This window comes from Zootoca vivipara, chromosome 5, assembly GCF_965207765.1.
Source record: "Zootoca vivipara chromosome 5, rZooViv2.hap1.1, whole genome shotgun sequence".
Lineage (NCBI taxonomy): Eukaryota > Metazoa > Chordata > Lepidosauria > Squamata > Lacertidae > Zootoca > Zootoca vivipara.
The window spans coordinates 43112450-43130246 of record NC_142588.1 but is presented as its reverse complement, the minus strand read 5'-3'; the positions used below and the strand labels follow the sequence as shown (position 1 = coordinate 43130246).

General features: G+C 40.3%; 1 protein-coding gene across 35 annotated transcripts in view; it reads left to right on the top strand.

The window, feature by feature from the left end:
• Nucleotides 1–17397, top strand: part of TACC2 (transforming acidic coiled-coil containing protein 2) — a 173719-nt gene extending 156322 nt beyond the window's left edge. For 33 of the 35 annotated variants that reach the window (XM_088670478.1, XM_088670475.1, XM_088670479.1 and 30 more), the window contains 7 exons: nucleotides 1432–1575; nucleotides 2482–2558; nucleotides 4857–4900; nucleotides 13866–14026; nucleotides 14327–14433; nucleotides 15477–15597; nucleotides 16877–17397. In XM_088670478.1, coding sequence (XP_088526604.1) covers nucleotides 1432–1575; nucleotides 2482–2558; nucleotides 4857–4900; nucleotides 13866–14026; nucleotides 14327–14433; nucleotides 15477–15597; nucleotides 16877–16942 — 720 coding nt within the window. In that variant the 3' untranslated portion in view covers nucleotides 16943–17397. The remainder of the gene's footprint in view (nucleotides 1–1431; nucleotides 1576–2481; nucleotides 2559–4856; nucleotides 4901–13865; nucleotides 14027–14326; nucleotides 14434–15476; nucleotides 15598–16876) is intronic. The other 2 variants (XM_088670468.1, XM_088670467.1) reach the window with 1 other exon arrangement.
• Nucleotides 17398–17797: the final 400 nt, after the last annotated feature.

The following is a 17797-nucleotide window of genomic DNA, read 5'->3' as shown; positions in this document are numbered from 1 at the left end:
TTGGTTTGCTTACGTGCTTAATGATCATCCGTAAATATTGTGAATTAGTTGTGTACAGCAGAGTTACCTAATAAGTATTGTGATCACATTCTCTTTTCATCTGGTCTACAAATATGATTCCCATCTGCAGAACCTTCCTTAAGTTACTGCTCTCTAGTGGTGCTAGTGATAATAAGATTAATACTGAAATGAAAAACTGTGAACCATAAGTAGTTACTTTATACCAGGGGTGTATAAAACCTGCGGGCTGGAGTCCAACAATATTTGGATCTTCATTAAATAAATAAGTGAAGCTATTGGGATAGTCTCCTCCCTCTATGCTATTTTTATGGAAATTCGCCAAAATCTACCCTTCAGACATGGGTTGCCATACGTTCTCTGACATAGCCTGGTAATCAGCATTGTATCCCTATACTATCTTAGCCAATAGCTTTTGATGGCCTTATCACTGTTTTGCTTTTATGACATTGCATGCATACGTTTTTTAGCAAAACCTGACTGCTTCCAGGCAAACATGCCTGCATGTATGACAATCCTGCTGCTATTTTCATCTGCAGAAGCTGGAATTTTTAATATATATAAAAAAAGATGTTGAGGAGTTGGGCAGACCAACGGGGGAAATCCTAGTGGCCTCTCTGCTTCTGACCCTAGCCTATCTCCACATGCAGAAGCTTTCACTTTAGTTTTCATGTGCATTTGTTCTTCTATTGCCTTGGCTTTTAAAATCAGCACTGTTGGTATAGTGCATGGTTCAGCAGGTGCCAGTCTTGGGTGTGGCATGGGGTGATAACAATCTTAAAGGGGTGATAACAATCTTAGGAGAGAAGTAGTGAATTTCAGCAGAATGTGACTCTAGCACTTGGATGAGCAGGTAGGCAAAAACCCCAGGACACGGAGTTCTCCCACTGACCCCGGTGCAGAAAGACGGTGTGGTGCTCATGTTTAGGCACTCATGAACTTTTAAACCCGATTGTGCTTCATCTAGAAAGATCAGGATTTCCAGTAGCATCTGCTATGTTCAATAATTACTCCAGAGCCATTAAATTATTACCAGGGCTTTGACAAGTAAAAGACATGAAAAATATAAGAACAGAAAATACAATGAATGGAATAGCACAGTGAGCTGTATTCAACAAACTGTTACTCTCTGAAAGTAATGGACCTACATTAGTCCCTGACATTAATTTCAATGGGCCTACTTCCATTGTAAAATATCAGTGACTACACCTTTATAGATACACTTTCTGTTTTTCAGTTCCATTCCAATCTGTATAGCGCCATCTAAGCTATATACAGATGAGCATTTTCCATTCATCATAACCTCACATTTCCTCATTGTCCATCCCCCCTCCACCCCCGAAAACGGATACCTGAAATACTAGTGGAACATATGGTTAATGATCAATGCTATTCCTCTTTTTTAATGAACAGAGAGACCCTGCCATCTCAGCTGATGTGTCCATCTCTAAAAGTGCACTGTACTCTCGGATAAGCAGCTCGGAGGGAGAGAATACCTCCAGTTTGCTTTACCAGCAGCAAGACTTGGATTCTGCCTTGAGAGTTGCCAGGGAGGAGGTAACCCATCATCTTAAATGATAAAATTCTGTGGTGTTGTTTCTTTTTAAAAAATGAGTAGGCTTTCCTAAGTGCAGCTGTTCTGAGGTTTATCTGTGCGCAAAAATAAGGACTATGTTAGGATGCTGAAGCAATGGGCTAGAACAGTTGTAGTGCCAACGGCTTCCTAACCATGATTAAGAGTGGAATATGTCAATGAATAATTCCACTTAGGCGTAAGTTGTCTCTCAACACCCTTAGCTCCAGTTCAGCATGATGTCCCATGGTTAACTCTAACACTGGAGTGCTCCTAATCACCATTTTAAACCTCAACCATGGCTATGACACAGCTTCTCTGCACTGCCCCTCAATTGTACACCTTTTCCTGCTCTGCATAATAGAAAGCTGGCCCCATCAAATTCTGGAGGATGATTTTTTGTTTGTGGGGAAAAACTTAACACAATTGAGGAATGAGTTCTGACCGTGAAAAGTGCGGCTTATATTCACGACCTTATTGTGTGCGGCAAGGAGCACGGGGCAAACAGTGCCAGGAGCACAGCAAAGCGGCATGCCCCCCCCCCTGCATGTAGTCCCGCATCCTTTCCCCCAAGGTCAGGAATGGAAAGCGAGAAAGGGGAAAGGCCGCCGGCAACGCAGTGTGACTCCCCCACCCCCAGGAGCAGCGAGGAATGGAGCAGCTTATATTCGGGTGTTTTTTTTTCGTTTTTTCTCCCCACCCCCTCCAATTTTAAAGGTGTGGCTTATATTTGTGCCAATATGGTATTTCTGCTTAGCCATAACAGTAAAAGCAGGAAAGGCCTAAACATTTTTATTTGAAAATCTTCCTATTCTCTTAATGACGTTACATGACAAGATGCTTTGTGCCTTTAAGATGATTTAACAGGCTTCTTTCTCCTCTTGTAACAGATCATAGCTAAGGAAAGAGAGGTGTCAGAATGGAAAGACAAATACGAAGAGAGCAGGAGGGAAGTCATGGAAATGCGGTGTGTTTTTATTCTTTTTATGCCTGTGCTTTCAGAAGACTTGCTGCTACAACATACAAAGGCATCCATACATAAAATAGCATTTGTACATTTCTGCTATTTGCTATTCAAAATTGTTTGTGATTTATTTATTTTTTGCATCAGATCATTAGTAACATTGAGACAACGAACAAAATGCCTATAATACCGCTTAATCCTATCTATTAGTCTTGTACTGTTTTCTTCTTCATTTATTTACAGTGGAACCTTGGGTTGCGGATGATGTGATTTGGCACTTCTGTGTATGCGTGAAGCACAATTTGGTGCTTCTGTGCATGCGCAAGCAGCGAAACCCAGAAATAACCCTTTGCGGTACTTCCGGGTTTCCCGCGTTACGCAACCTGAAAACGCGTAACCCGAAGCGTCTGTAACCCAAGGTATCACTTTGTTTATTTGTTTGTTTATGTGTGTCTTTATTAAATTTATATACCACCCTTCTTTCCATAGATCTCAGGGTGGTTCACCAAATAAAGATACAATGTAAAAACAGAAAATGCACAATAAAAACAAGAACCAAAAAACACAAACCAGAAAAACACCTTTTCCAAGGGATTCTTAAGAACGTTTGCAGTTAGTTGTTAGAATCTCCTGCAGATATGCCAGCAATATTCGCATTCACAGAGTATGCCTAAAATGTGTTTGACTTCCCAACAGCATCAGGTTATTATTTTTTTTTTTTACAAGGCAGTACAGATTGACATGCAAACTACCTTGAATATTCACTTGGCAAACTATGACTCATCACTCAAACATAACAGACTAAGGCTAGTCACATTTGATTAGCCAGATTTCACTCTGGAAAGACAAGGATCAGCTTCCTTAATCTGCTTATTCCAACTAGCCTCTTTTTGAGAACAAATCCAAAATAGGATGCAAGGGTGTGCTTTTAAAATGAGGATGCAAGAGGATGCGAGTGTGTTTTTAAAATGAGGACAAACCTTTCAAATTGTCATTTTGCTTGACAGCTTTATGACTTTTTCATAAAATCATAGCATTATGGATTTGTCATGGCTTCATAGATTATTTTTGCATCCCCCCCCCCAAACGAGAATGCAAATCCTTGTAATTTTAATATATAAGATTTGGTATAATATGAGGCAAGCCACTGTTCTTACTTCCCCTCCCCCCCTCTGCAAATATGCACTTTCTGGCAAACAGAACTGTATTCTGCATGTTAAGAATTCACCAGTTAGGCATATGGAGCAAAAAGGAACAAACTGTCTTCTGTTAAAGCCATTGACAAAACCTTTGTTGATTTTTAATACAGTTGAATCAATCCCCAAAAGTGTTGTAGAATTACGAAGTCTTTGGTGCATCCTCACTGCAGATTGTATACATGGCTTGCTTCCGAAGTCTTGTTGTGGTTTAGGCACTTGGTGTTCCAGAGGAGTGGTAGATATGACTTTGCTCCAAAGTGATGATGCTTACAAACTTAATTATAACAAAAAAAAAATGAACCAGCAGATTGCTTCCAAATTTTGGCAAGTTCAAAAAATTCCATATTGCGGGCCTGTCAAGCTTGCAGTCAGCGGTAGTTTGATAAAGGCCTTCATTTGTGTATGGCCCATCTGGACCAGGGAAGCAAGGAATCGATCGATCGATCGATCAATCAATCAATCAATCAAGTATTTATTACAATCTATCAACCAATAAGCAAAGTAAAAAATCAAATCCTCAGTAGAACCAATTATTAACAATGGTAAACTGGGAATGAACGAACATGGCATGTCTAAAAGTTATGACGTTCAGATATCTTGCCACCTGTTCGGTAATAGATTTAATAGTTCCTTTGAGTAAGATACTCAAAAGGGTCTCTTAAGGACTGACAAGGAAGCCTACTCATAAGAAGGTAACTTATGTGTTCTCTAACCCCTTGATCAAGTCTACAGCAAAAGAGGGAATGTATCTAGCACAACCTTCACTGACTCTCCCAGATGCCAGCTGGAAGAAATGGAAATTGTAGTCCAAAACATCCAGAGGGCACCAAGTTGAAGGCTCATTTAATACTAGACAGGCTACAATAAATGTCACTGCATGTCTTCATGAGGACATGAGTTTAATGTCCCCACCCTGTGGACTGTGCTGTGTATTGATTAAGCTTTGGTTGAATGTTGCCCTGTTGTTACTCAACTACATTTATCTTATTAAGTATGTTGAAGCTATTTAGTAAGGCTTTTCCTTAAGAGATGCCATTGCAAAAATTAATTTCTGTGCATGTATGTTCATTATCTTTCATTATCTTTTCTTCTTTTTCTATAGGAAAATTGTTTCAGAGTATGAGAAGACGATTGCCCAAATGATAGGTAGGTGGTGGCGTCATGAAAGATGAACTTCTCTGTCCTCATTCTGATAAGAAAATATAGAGAATATAGAATATAGAATTTCCAATATTTATTTAAAGTTGGGTTCCTTTAGCCTTAAAAATAAGCAATAATTGTGAAGGTATCTTAGGGGGCCAGAAGCTACTAATTAGTCTCACATTCTCCTGAAACAGAGATCTGAAACATAGCTGGTCACATCACTTTGATTTTGTACACAACAGCCTAGGCATCTTGGATAGAATCCATTGCTCCATGTTCAGAAAGTCCTTTCATTATTCAATATAACTCTTATCAGAACGGCAAAGCTCTCTGCTTAATTACTCCTGCCAAAAGGTGATGTCTTTACTGTACTTCTCCATGGGTAATCTGTAACAGGGCTAGCCAACATGGTGCCCTTTGAATATTTTTTAACTACAACTCCCATCATCCCTGATCACTGACCAAGGGGACTGAGACTGATGGGAGTTGTAGTCCAACAATATCAGGAGAGCACCACATGGGCCATTCTGATCCATGAAATTATTCAAACAAGAACAAATGATTAGATATTGAAATGTTTAGCAACTGGCAATCTGATCCTAAGTACCCCAGGCACTATTTCAGGCACAATATAAGTAGTTTTGTGTGCACAACAGAATTCTGAGAGTCTCAGAAGTAGTCTATGATGCAATGCACAAAGCTGATTCTATGAAAGTGGGCCAGGAGCCCCACTTCACACGTGCAGCCACTTGGTCCTGCCTAAAGGAGGTCTTGGTGATTGTTACAAGATTGTCATCTGAAAACTGGTTTCATTTATTAGAATGTTCCCAAGGAAATCTGGGCAGATTATCTGAGCCAACTTTGTTAATGGCAGTTGACCCAACATGGGATTGCAATCAATCACATTACAAGATTGTAGATAAGGATTTTTTTAAAAATAAAAAAAATCCAAATGCAGCAGTAAGAAGCCAGATGTCTAGTTAACAAACTTCACTCTGTAAAAGAATAAAAGAATAAAAATGGGAAAAGTCCCTTTCTATCTGATTGCAGGCCAGTATTTTATCTTCAAATACCTACATAAATATTTTACAAATAAATGTTCATAAAATTTTAGATCTGAAAATGTTGCAACACTCCTGGACATCATTGATTTTTTTTTATTTTTTTGGAAACTCTGTTCCAAACCAGCTTGGCAATTAGTCACAAGTTCATTAACTCTGTGGTTCATACTTGCCTGGTGGCACACATTTGTCAATCATTAGCTTGAAATGCAGTAGACTTTTTATAATATTGAATCGGGTAACACCTTTAAGACAGACAAATGTCATTAGTGGAGCATAAGCTACAGCTTATAAATTCTTATGACTTATAAGGTAGTTTGTCTTCAAAATGCTGCTGGGCTTAGACCAGGCATCCCCAAACTTCGGCCCTCCAGATGTTTTGGACTACAGTTCCCATCATCCCTAACCACTGGTCCTGTTAGCTAGGGATCATGGGAGTTGTAGGCCAAAACATCTGGAGGGCCACAGTTTGGGGATGCCTGGCTTAGACTATCAGCAGCATGGAAGTACGGTATTATTTAAGTCCCTAAAAACAAAACTTTCTTCATTTGGAATGACAGACTAAAGCCACAGAAAGGAACATTACTTTGAAGGGTTTATAATATGTACATTGTTTTTAGAAGCTATATAATTCTGGTCTTCCTTCCTTCCTTCCTTCCTTCCTTCCTTCCTTCCTTCCTTCCTTCCTTCCTTCCTTCCTTCCTTCCTTCCTTTACCACAACCCTGATAAACCCAAGTAACATATTTGCAATTTAAAAAATAAATAAATTGCAAAGTTTCCCGGTGAGTACAGTGCTAATATGAATCTTGTAGATTCATGGGATCATACTAACATTGCAATCTACTCATCTACTTCCAGGTTTAAACAAAACAGACTAGCACAGCACAATCTACTAAGGAGTACTAAGTTTGTTTTCTGTAGTAGAGCCCAGCTAGAGTACAGAGTACAATTCTGGAATATAGTACCATATGTGCACATACAGTTCAGTTATAAATTTGTAATGGGTAAGTTCAATATACCCATGAAAATGTATGTTTATAGGTTTAAAATATGATATTCCTACCTGTTCAGGTTAATTTGTGTCTGTCTGTCTGTCTGTCTTCTATTGTCCTCCATCAGCGACATTCAGCATCAGCATTATACATTTATTGTTAGCAGTTATGTATGCATCTGTGTTTGCTTGTGAGGCATGGTAGTTCCTCATAACATCCTAAAAATTGCCCAAAGTTGCTCATCACTAGCATTTTGCTTTTTAGCTCTGTAGGCTAGCTTTCCCCGATTAAAGAGATAGATAGAAGCATACCTTGATAGTTTATGCTGTATTTATTCCATTTTTGCATCTCCCGGTCTATTCCTTTCACAGAATTGAGTCTCTAGAACAGTTTCCTGATGCCAAACACCACACTCAAAAGGCAACATTTATTTTGTCTGTTACACTTGTACCATCCTCTTCTTCTGAAGAACTTAGACTGGCTAGGTATAATTCCTGGATTGCCTTCCTTATAAGCAGTGCTCAAAGCCAAACCCACTTAACTGTAGCGCTTGAATTTGATCATATGGCTTCATATGATCTTTTGTGTCATCTTTGGTGCTGTGAATACAGGAACACTTCACTGCAGATATCACTTTGTAGTCAGGACTCTTGTTCCCTTTCTTCCTTTTAACGCAAGAGCTTTGAATCTTGTGTTTTTGTTGTGGTTAGCTTTTCAGAAAAGAGACACAATTTCATCACCAGAGCAGCCGAATCTGAACTGGGCTCTCTCTGTTTTCCCCCTCAAGTTAAGATGAAATTACTACAGACTCAATTTACAGTGCATATTTATTAAGAACTAATTCGCACTCAGCTCAGTGGCGCATACTCCCAGGGAAACATGCATAGGGTTGTATCCATAGGGATCCATGTGCTTTAGTGAAGATGCAAACTTGGGATGAAACCTTTGTGATAGTCACCCAAAGTGGACTTCGCTGCCATTTTTTATTGTAGACAGGTAAAATTCATAAGCTTCATTGGCTGACTGTCACATGGCAGAAGTGAGTGTGTGTCCCCTCTTCCATACACTTTAAATTACATTATTTCTGTGCAGATGTCCTAAGATACATTTTCCCCTACCCTTGGACGCTATGGAATAATCACATAAATTAAACCCACTCCTATAAATGGCTCTTTGTGAAGAACATACCATACTTTTCCATGTATAAGACGAGGGGGGTTTTATTTTTAAAAAATGTTTGGGCGGGTGATTGGTGGCTGTGGCAAGGCCTGCTGGCAATTGGCTGCTGCTGCAGCAATTGGGCGGGCGTTTTGCAGCTGCTGGTGGTGAGCGGGCAGATGATTGGTGGCTTTGGCTAGGCGTGCAATTGTCAATACCTTCCAAAAAAAAAGTTCTACAACTCTGGTCAATCCCCTCCAAATAAAGCCCCACAACCCTGGGCAATTCCCCCCCCCCAATTTCCTTAATTTGGAGTCCCAAAAAATAGGGGTCATTTTAAACACGGGGGCGTGTTATACACAGGAAAATACGGTGAATTATCCATTTCTTTAGGTGTGTGATGGAGCAGAGAGGCATGTGCTTGGAAAGGTCCCTGAGAGTCTGAGTAGATGGTGACTCCTAGAAGAAATATAGGAGGGAGGGGAAAACCTTCTACAAACCAGTGCTAATATTGCTTCTAATACTGTGCACTGTGCATTGCATCCTCCTTACTAGTCCCCTAGGTGGAACTAATGTAGGCCAAGGACAGGATAAGCCAGCTCATGGAGATCAAACATGCTTTGGCACATACTCATTATGACTTTGATCTTCACATGTTCCACAGTGGCTTCAAGACTCAATGTCCATGATGCCAAACTGTACTTACATTAGTTTTTTTTTTAAAAGTTAGGGTGGCTTAAAAATTCCTATGGCAGGATGGGTGGGAAACATGTGGCCCTCTGGGTGTTGTTGGACTCCAACTCCCATCAACCCCAGTGGTCAGGGATGATGGGAATTGTTGTTTAGCAACACCCAAAGGACCAAAGGTATCCCTCATTCCTAATTTATATCATAAAAGCAAGATTTCACATTCCGATTGGGGGATGAGAAATTTTCCTTACTTGGTGGCTTGCTTCTAAGCTCCATCGCATGTGTCTCGTATCACTTGGCAAGATCACCCGGCATGTATGTAAAAATACATTGATTGTGCAGTATACAGATGATGTAGTTACACACATTAGTATTCTGCAGAAAAAAGTAAGAAACAGCTCATCAGAATGGTTTCCACTTATAGCTTGAAGAGACCCTTCTGAGCTCTTTATAAATCTGCAGCTGTGACTGTATTTTGCTAATCCCTTTCGATATAATACTGAATTGGGTCAAGTAGTCCTGAGAAAGCTCTAAAGAAGTGTCTTAACTAATGGAGAACACACTACTGCAACTCTCACCAGAAATGTAGATGAAAATATATCTGCAGGCTTCTAAAGTTATGAATAGGAGCTGTGAGGCAGGAGCTTATATCCTCAGTATCCTTTGGCATGTACCTTTCAGATCTTGTCTGTCTTCATATAATCTCCTTTGTTAGATCCCTTCGATGTGCCTCTGCTTCAGCCCCTATTGCATGTTCATCTGCATTCCAAAATTAATTTTTGTGTTGCATTGTTTTTTGTGTTTGCAACATTGTGGGCTCCATGCATTCTACAGGCCAAGTACAGGCTGGCAGGAGTTTGCAAAATGAAACATCATCAATTCTGAAAGCTAACAGTTCACCCACAAATTATGCAAGTTCTTTTTGGAACGACCCCTTGCACCAAACGTTTTGCCAGTATCAATTCCATATATAGCCCTCCCCATTTCTTATGCTTTCATGTTTACAGACCGCCCCCCCCCGGCTCCCTTGTTGAACCATTCATTCACATGTTGGCTTCTCATTGCTACAATTGACAATTGAAACTACGTTCATTCATTCAAGATTATTATGGTATTTACCTCTTCAACATTGAAATAAGGGGATATTGCCCTCTTTGCGTTACTGATTGTTGCATTTAAGTTTTTTCTGCTTTCTTGATTAAATTCCCTGATTTTTCTATTTTGCTTCCATTTTTGTTGCTTCTTGTTCTTTGCTTGCAATTCCAAAACAAAGGCAAGCCTGGTAAGTAATGCTTTCACCAACTTTGGCACCTGCATATTGGCATTTCTTTTTTTCCCTTTTCTTTCTTTTTCTGTGTATTTGCCGTATCTGCTTAGAAATACCAGACAATGATAGCCAACATCCTTTGAAAGGATTGGCAGATTTCTGGTAGCAGGCTTCATTGTCACCTTTAACCTCCAAAACAGGGTATAATGACAAATAATATTTCATTACCAGCAGACTGGGTTTCAGAGTTTTCAGCACGTGTACAGTGGCAACGGTACATAAAATTATATACAGAAACTGTTTCTTCCACCCATGACCAATTTCATATACTGTAACCTCCTTTAACACACATGTTTCTCTTCTTCAGATTCTAGCCAACTGGCATATCCATCAGTGAGATGTACAAGTTTTGGTTGTAGGGACAACAAATTCATTTCATTGCAGTTAGTGCTGGTGTCCGAGTTCCCACTTTGGATGTCTCCCCAGAGGTGTAGGAAAAGAGTGTGCAAATCTCCACATTAGCATGACATCCAAAGTTCCTCATTCAAAGATACAGGAAGTATATCACATTTTTGGCCATTATACTCATAGAGGGTTTTACTTACCACTTTTTCCACAGATACATTTGTGTTCAAAAGCATTTGCAGAAAATAAACAGCCTTAAGTACAATCATATAGTGGCCATGGTAAAAAAAAATGCTATATAACACTAAGAAGTCAACAGTTAATAGTAACAGTCCCTTCATGAAGACTTCTAGGGCAAGAGGGTGGGGTGTGGCAGGTAGAAGCAACTGACCCTTTAAAGCCATCAGAGAGACTTTTTTTCTCCTCATGCCAAAGTGGGGTCTGTGCATCCTCTTTCTAACACACACAAACACACACACATGCATTGTTCTAACTATATCTACCTATAACACTAGAAAAATAGAGATTTGGGGGGGGGGGAACAAAACAAAACAAAAAACCAAGAGAAATGGTTGAGGATATAAAGACTGCAATAAATTTACACTACCACTGGATTTAGTAAATAGGTTTCAGGAATGGATTTTCCAGCAATCTTTACCTTTGCATGGGTAGGATGAGCCCTGGTCATATGTCTTCCTATCCTGAAAACCAAAACACAGGCTAGAATTCTCATTGTAGCATGCAGGTGAGCACTTCAGGACTCACCTTCCGGTGACAGTTCCCCACAGAAATCTGGGGTGGGGTGGGGGGCGGCTTATGAAGTGGCATCCCTAAAGGCACAAAGAGCAGCTGCTTTTGAAGACTGGTTCAGGTTGAACATTATGGGTGCTGTGCTGGTTTTTAAGTAAATGAATGAGCACATTTTCACAAACAATGGTGTTTTTAGAATAGGTTCTCAAACATTCCTGCCTGACTCCAGCCACTTGGCCTGGAAATAGAACTCTTCTAGCCTATTTTGCCGTTTGTCTCTTACATCCCACTCAGACCTCCTTTGAGACTAGCTGGTCCTGAGAATCCTGTTTCCTCCAATAATCTGTTGCTGGGATGTTTACCAAAGATTTCCACTCAAAAATAATTGGGGGGAAATACAGTTTTCTCTTTTTCATTTGGTTGATGGCATGGTGTTGGCTGCCAACTGGCCTGAGACTTTCAAAAGCACGAAATATGCTATGAAATAAGGATAAGTGATTTAAATCAATAGTACATTCAGTTTGGCCATTCAGATTAGTTCAATACGACTACTGAAAAGTCTCTGGTGCATGGCATTATGGGAAGTGACTCCATGCTAACAGCTCAGTTACTTCTCTACTACATGTGGAAAGTTAAGCAACAATTAATCCACCACTCCAAATGTAAAATCTAGGCAGTGTTCTTTCCATCTCACAGTTGTGTCTTTCTGAAGGAGCCCTGTGTAGCACTGAACAAGGTATCTAGAAAAATATTTCTGCAACCAAGTTCTGTAATTATAGCTGAAAATATGCAAATAGGGGTTGTGCTGACCATATCCTCCTCTGTGTAGGACTGTATGAAAGGAATCCTGATTGTGTGAATTTAGAGTGAGTTTATGTTAAAAGGGGGGAGAGAAATGACACATTGTGAGGAAAATGCTCTTAAGGCTGCATTCCTCTTCTTGTTCACATGAAAGAAAATCCCATCAGGCTCAGTCGAAATTACTTGCAAATAAACCAATTTAGGGTTAGACACTGAGAAATTGCGTGTTTAAAATTTTCACCCAGGATGTGCATTTTCAATCTTCATTTCTGAGAGCACCAGAGCATTAAAAAGAGGGACCATTTCCTTCTTTCCTTGCACAATTTGAAATCAAACCGCAAAAGCACAGCACATTGCAGGTGCTGCCAATCAGCTGATTTGTGGGACCCACAAAACCCCCTTTACCACACCTGGCAAACATATGTGATATCAGGTATGGGGCAGGTGGGCATGACTTGACCAAAATGGGAGACTACAACATAGACCTCAGTTACGAACACATAAAGGTTATACACAACCGTAACCGGCTATAATAAAATGCATGAACTAATACAGAATGAATAAAAAAAAAATTGTTACTATGTACGTAGGAACAACCTCTGTCAAAGGCGAGGGGTGGAACCTCGTAGTCCCTTTTTGCATGTTCTTCACACAAGGAACCTTCAAACTGCTTTGCATTAGATTGCAATGGTATACCTGTATGCATAAAAGCTTTTTCCTTAGGCGTATGTTTAAACATAATGTATAAACACAACAAACATGCTTCCCGGTACAGAAGTTATATAAGTGCCCCCATCAGGCTTTTGTGCTTTGCAATACCAGGCAAGGGATACCCCTTGCTGACAACACAAGTTTGCTATTCTTCTGATGTGTGAAGTGCCCTTAGGGGAGTTTGACCTTTTGCAACAGAATGTAATAGTATATAGACCTTGTGCACAGGGTTGTTTGGGGTGGGGTGTTATTTTGTTTTGAACAACCACTTTTAAAAGTAAATGTTTGTGTGCAGTTTGCTGTGTTTATCACTTCCACAAACTTAATGATTATAAGTTTGCCGCCTCAGGTTGATGTAAGTTGAGCTCATTTTCCATCAGCTGGAAGCCTAATCAGTATTGCTGAATTAATAACTGCACTGCATTGGAATAAGCAAGTTTCTTAGAGAAAGGAAGGCATTTCTCAGGCAGAAACAGTTCTGTTGTGTTTAGTGCCTGCTTCTGTTCCAAAGGAGAGAGGCCAAACTGCACTTCTTTACTCTGTTTAAAACCTGCTTCCCCAACCAGGTGCCCACCACATATTTTGGATTACAACTCCCATAATCTCTGATCATTGACTGAGGTTCAGGGCCGTCTCAAGCAGGTCGGGCGCCCTGGCACTGAGGCGCGGAGATTGCTCTGGCGCCCCGCCCTCACAGCATGGCTTCCACGCGGCTTTGCCGCGCAGCGCCCCCCCTGCCGGCCCCGCGCCACCGGGACTGCACCTAGAGCTGGGCCTGCTGAGGTTGGTGGGAGTTATAGTCCAAAACAGTTTGAGGGCACCTGATTGGGAACAACTTGTTTAGAATGTATCATGAGGAGAAATGAGGTCAATTTAGTTCCTGCATCAGAAAACAAAATAAAATTTAAAAACAAACAACCTTCTGGTTAGATGAAATTTCCAATGCAAGTTTATTTTATTAAATTTCTGTCCAATCGTCCCTACCAAAGGAGCCCAGTTTATGTCCCCTCTATCGTGCTTTTGTGGTATCTTGTGCTAATGTTTAATATTCCCTATGAAGCACAGTGGATAATACCAATTAAAAAGTTTTCATTATTCTTACTGGTGCTCCTTCTGTAATTGTCTCCCACAGAGGATGAACAGAGAGAAAAATCCATGTCCCACCACACAGTCCAGCAGCTGATTATAGAAAAAGAGCAAGCGTTATCAGATCTGAACTCTGTGGAAAAATCACTGGCAGATCTCTTTAGAAGATATGAAAAAATGAAAGAGGTTCTGGAAGGATTTAGGAAGGTAAGTCACTGTGAATAAATACTTGTAGACTTGTGCCTCAACCTGGAGGTCCACATGCAACTAAGGTGTACAGATAGAGAGGTGTGTTGCACCCAGAGGCTTCTGTGTTCGTTTTAATTACAGCCTGATTTTCATCCCTGTTGTGCGTGCAAATCACAATTCCTCCATGGAAATGACTGGAGGTGCACTTGAGGGTGAGGAGAAAGTGACTTGCCATTTGAAGCCATGGAGTTTGATCACAAAAGTCCAGCAAAATAATTCTTGCCCTCCAATTAACTCTCCCTTTTCTTTTCACTTAAGAATGAAGAAGTATTAAAGAAATGTGCACAAGAGTATTTATCACGAGTAAAAAAAGAAGAGCAGCGATACCAAGCCCTCAAAATTCATGCAGAGGAAAAGCTGGACAGGTATTTTGGTAGTGGGTGAGAGGAGTCCTGGTCTGTCAACCAAAAGCTTCTGTCTAATTCTCTAACCCAGTGGTGGGAATATCCAACTCGTAGGCCAGTTTTGGCCTGACATTGATCCCAAATTGATCCACAAGGCTTCCCCTCCCCCCCCATTATATGTGCTGCCGGGTGTGGGGCAGGTGGAGATGCAGCTAGATTGATTGTCTGCTGAGTTCCTTGTGGGGAACTGGATCACACAGCCACTCGTGGCAGAAAGCAGGACTTGAAGCCATCACCCAACAGCTGGTAGGCAATGACTTCAAGCCTGCTGTTCAGCAGCTCTTTGCAAGCCCTGCATGGTGGTTTAAAGTTCCGACCATCATCTCCTGATGTCATTGTGATGTCAGCTGATTGGCAAACTTGCTCATCTGTCACACTTGACTCATGAAGGGTAGAGAAGATAAGAATCTGGCCTGCTGGCCTGAACAGGTTCCCCTTCCCTGCTCTAGCCTCAGCTAATTTTCATATATTTGCCTCTCTTGTATTATTCTGCAAGTCATAATGAGTGGAGGAGGTCCATATATATCGCTGAATCCCTGTGATTCCTGCTCTGCCTTCTGTTCCATCTTCAGCTTCTGAGGTTTCACTAGACATTGTCTCCATGAAGGACCATTTTCACTAGACATTGTCTCCTCAAGAAGGACCATTTTCACAGCCCCCCCAAAATCCTTTTTTTCAAATTGTGCAAACTCAGTTCTGCATTCAGTGGCAAGTTTTGTACTTGCGTAGTATGCTCACTGCATAACCACAGCCCTGTTTTATTATAAATTTCAGATTGACTCATGATTGTGTTACGAGTTACAGCGATGCAAATTCCAGCTCCCTCCATTATAAACATTGTGCGTGAAATGTCATGTTTAAGTAGCTCTCAAGTGTGACTTTTCCAAGGGCAAGCGGGCACATGGACCCACTAGTATGCCTCCATGTGTCAATGTTGTGACTGTATACAAAAAGCAAGGCAAACCCTCCTTGGCTTGCACTCTTAATGAGCTGTGTTTTCACAGAGCCAATGCTGAAATTGCACAAGTCCGTGGCAAGGCTCAACAAGAACAAGCAGCTTACCAAGCCAGTCTCCGTAAAGAGCAACTGAAGGTGGATGCATTGGAAAGAACACTGGAACAAAAGGTAAACTACCTGTGGATTGTCTTATAAAGCTGCTGTTAGAGGGTGCATTGTGTTTTGTATCTGTGCATCTGGAGTCAGATGTGGTACTTACTTGCCCAAACAAATTAAGAATGGGATAATTCTGACTGAATAACTCCTTCTGATGTCACAGTTCATGATCCAGTAGTTAATTTGTTTGTTGTCCAGCTTGAGTATTCTGACTGAAGCCGGGATTTGACCATTGTGAATTATGGGATGATGTATTGAACACAGAGACCTAGCTGGAACTCACAGTTCAGTGGATCAAAGGGCACCATGTTAACTACATCGTCATTGTACATGAAATCTCTTATGTACCATATATTGGTCATATGTACCCTATAGGCTGGCATCACATAATACAAGAAGTCACCTTTGAATGTCAAGTTAATATATATGGAAGAATACTGTTTTCCTATTGTAAGTGATATACCTATTACATGAATTGCACATGGTGACCATAACAATTGGATTGCATATATAGTATATGCAGGGTATAAATAAATTGTTGTTGTTGTTATAGATATAGTATGTAAAGCTATTTTTAAATCCTTTTAAAAAATCCAAATGGGCTCTGCATAGATCCCATTATTTAGAGACAGAGCTGCATAAAATTAATCACTGGCTTTAAAACTGCAGAAAAACCGATAAAGCTGCAGGCTGTGTCTTGAGCTTGACACCTTGAACAGATTTGCACTTTTAAGTAAAGATCCTGTCATAAAAAGCATACCAAAAGCATGGAGGAGCCAAATTTAAGCTTGTTGGACCTAATTTGGTTTTTTTTTTTACAAGAAGCCCAAGATCCACCAACCAGAGCTAAATGCAAAAGATATGTACGGAGTTAGAATTAAATGTGCTTTGAGCACATTCTGACTCCATACATTTGTTGACAAAACCAAAACTGGAACTCACAGTTCTGTCTCACAAAAGTCCACTCCTGGTTCACTTTCTTCATTTCGGCATCCTTATAAAAAGTGCCATTTTGCAGTTGCTAAACAATTGGGAGTCAGAAATCTTGCAGCAATTTTCTGCAAACCTTCCAGAGATCTACCTTTTGCCCACTCCTGGCCTAAAGTCCCTTTGGAGGCATTGGTACAGCAGCAGCTGCTACTGTTTCAGTAAACATGGTGTCCTTCTTTCCATGCTGAAACTATGCCCCCAGTGCCATCACCTTCTCCACTGGTGCAGTGACTACTTGAAATGTAAATACAGCTTTGCATTGACAAGTGTTTCCTTGGTTTGTCGTGTGTTCTTTTTTCAGAATAAAGAAATAGAAGAATTGACAAAGATTTGCGATGAACTGATTGCCAAAATGGGGAAAAGCTAACTTTTAACCAAAATCCTGGATTTCAACCTTGAGTGCAATATGACCATTGGCACACTGATGTCCACACATTGATGTGAACAGGATCTATTTTCACTTTTTTGTATGCACTACTGTATTTTTCTTTCTTAATAATGATTGATTTGATTGTATGCAGTACTAAGAAGACTATCAGATTCCTTGCTATTGTTTGCAATTTTTTCCGTAGAATAACTCATAGCAAGTTGATCTCAAAAAGTACCTGTATCAGGGAGATTTGTCAGATTCTTTAATAAATTGCAGTTGCTCATCCTAGCCTTTTCCCTTTGTACATGAGTTCCCATGTTGGATGTCTTTTTCTTTTTCTTTTGGATTTAATATAAATGTGTATGACTTGCATGGGGACTCTTGCCTTAAGGAGTGTACATTTTATCTGCATTTGCTGATTTGTAAAATAAAAATAAAACTTGAAAAACGAAGGGGATTGTCCCATCAAGTCATTATTATCATTGAATTTTCATTTCTGACTTGGTAATAGATGTGTCTTCATTCCACCTCTTGTGTGTGTGCTTTAAGTGGAATTCTAGATCCCTTATGGAGAGGCTACCCACATGTTTAACACACAGCATGGCATCTAAGTCCTCTATACCTTCAAGAGATGAGACTCGTTTTTTTTCTTTCTTCCAAAAGAAGCAGCACTAATCCCCAGAGGCTAAGTAGTAAATATATTTAGGGGTTTAATCATTGATCTGGTAACTAGCACTTTTCATTGATCTTGCTTATCTTGCCTTTAAGACTTCTGCAGTGGCATTTTCACAGGTAACTTGAAACTTGCCAGAATTACCACCTGTGTATCTTTGATATCATCACCACTTTGAT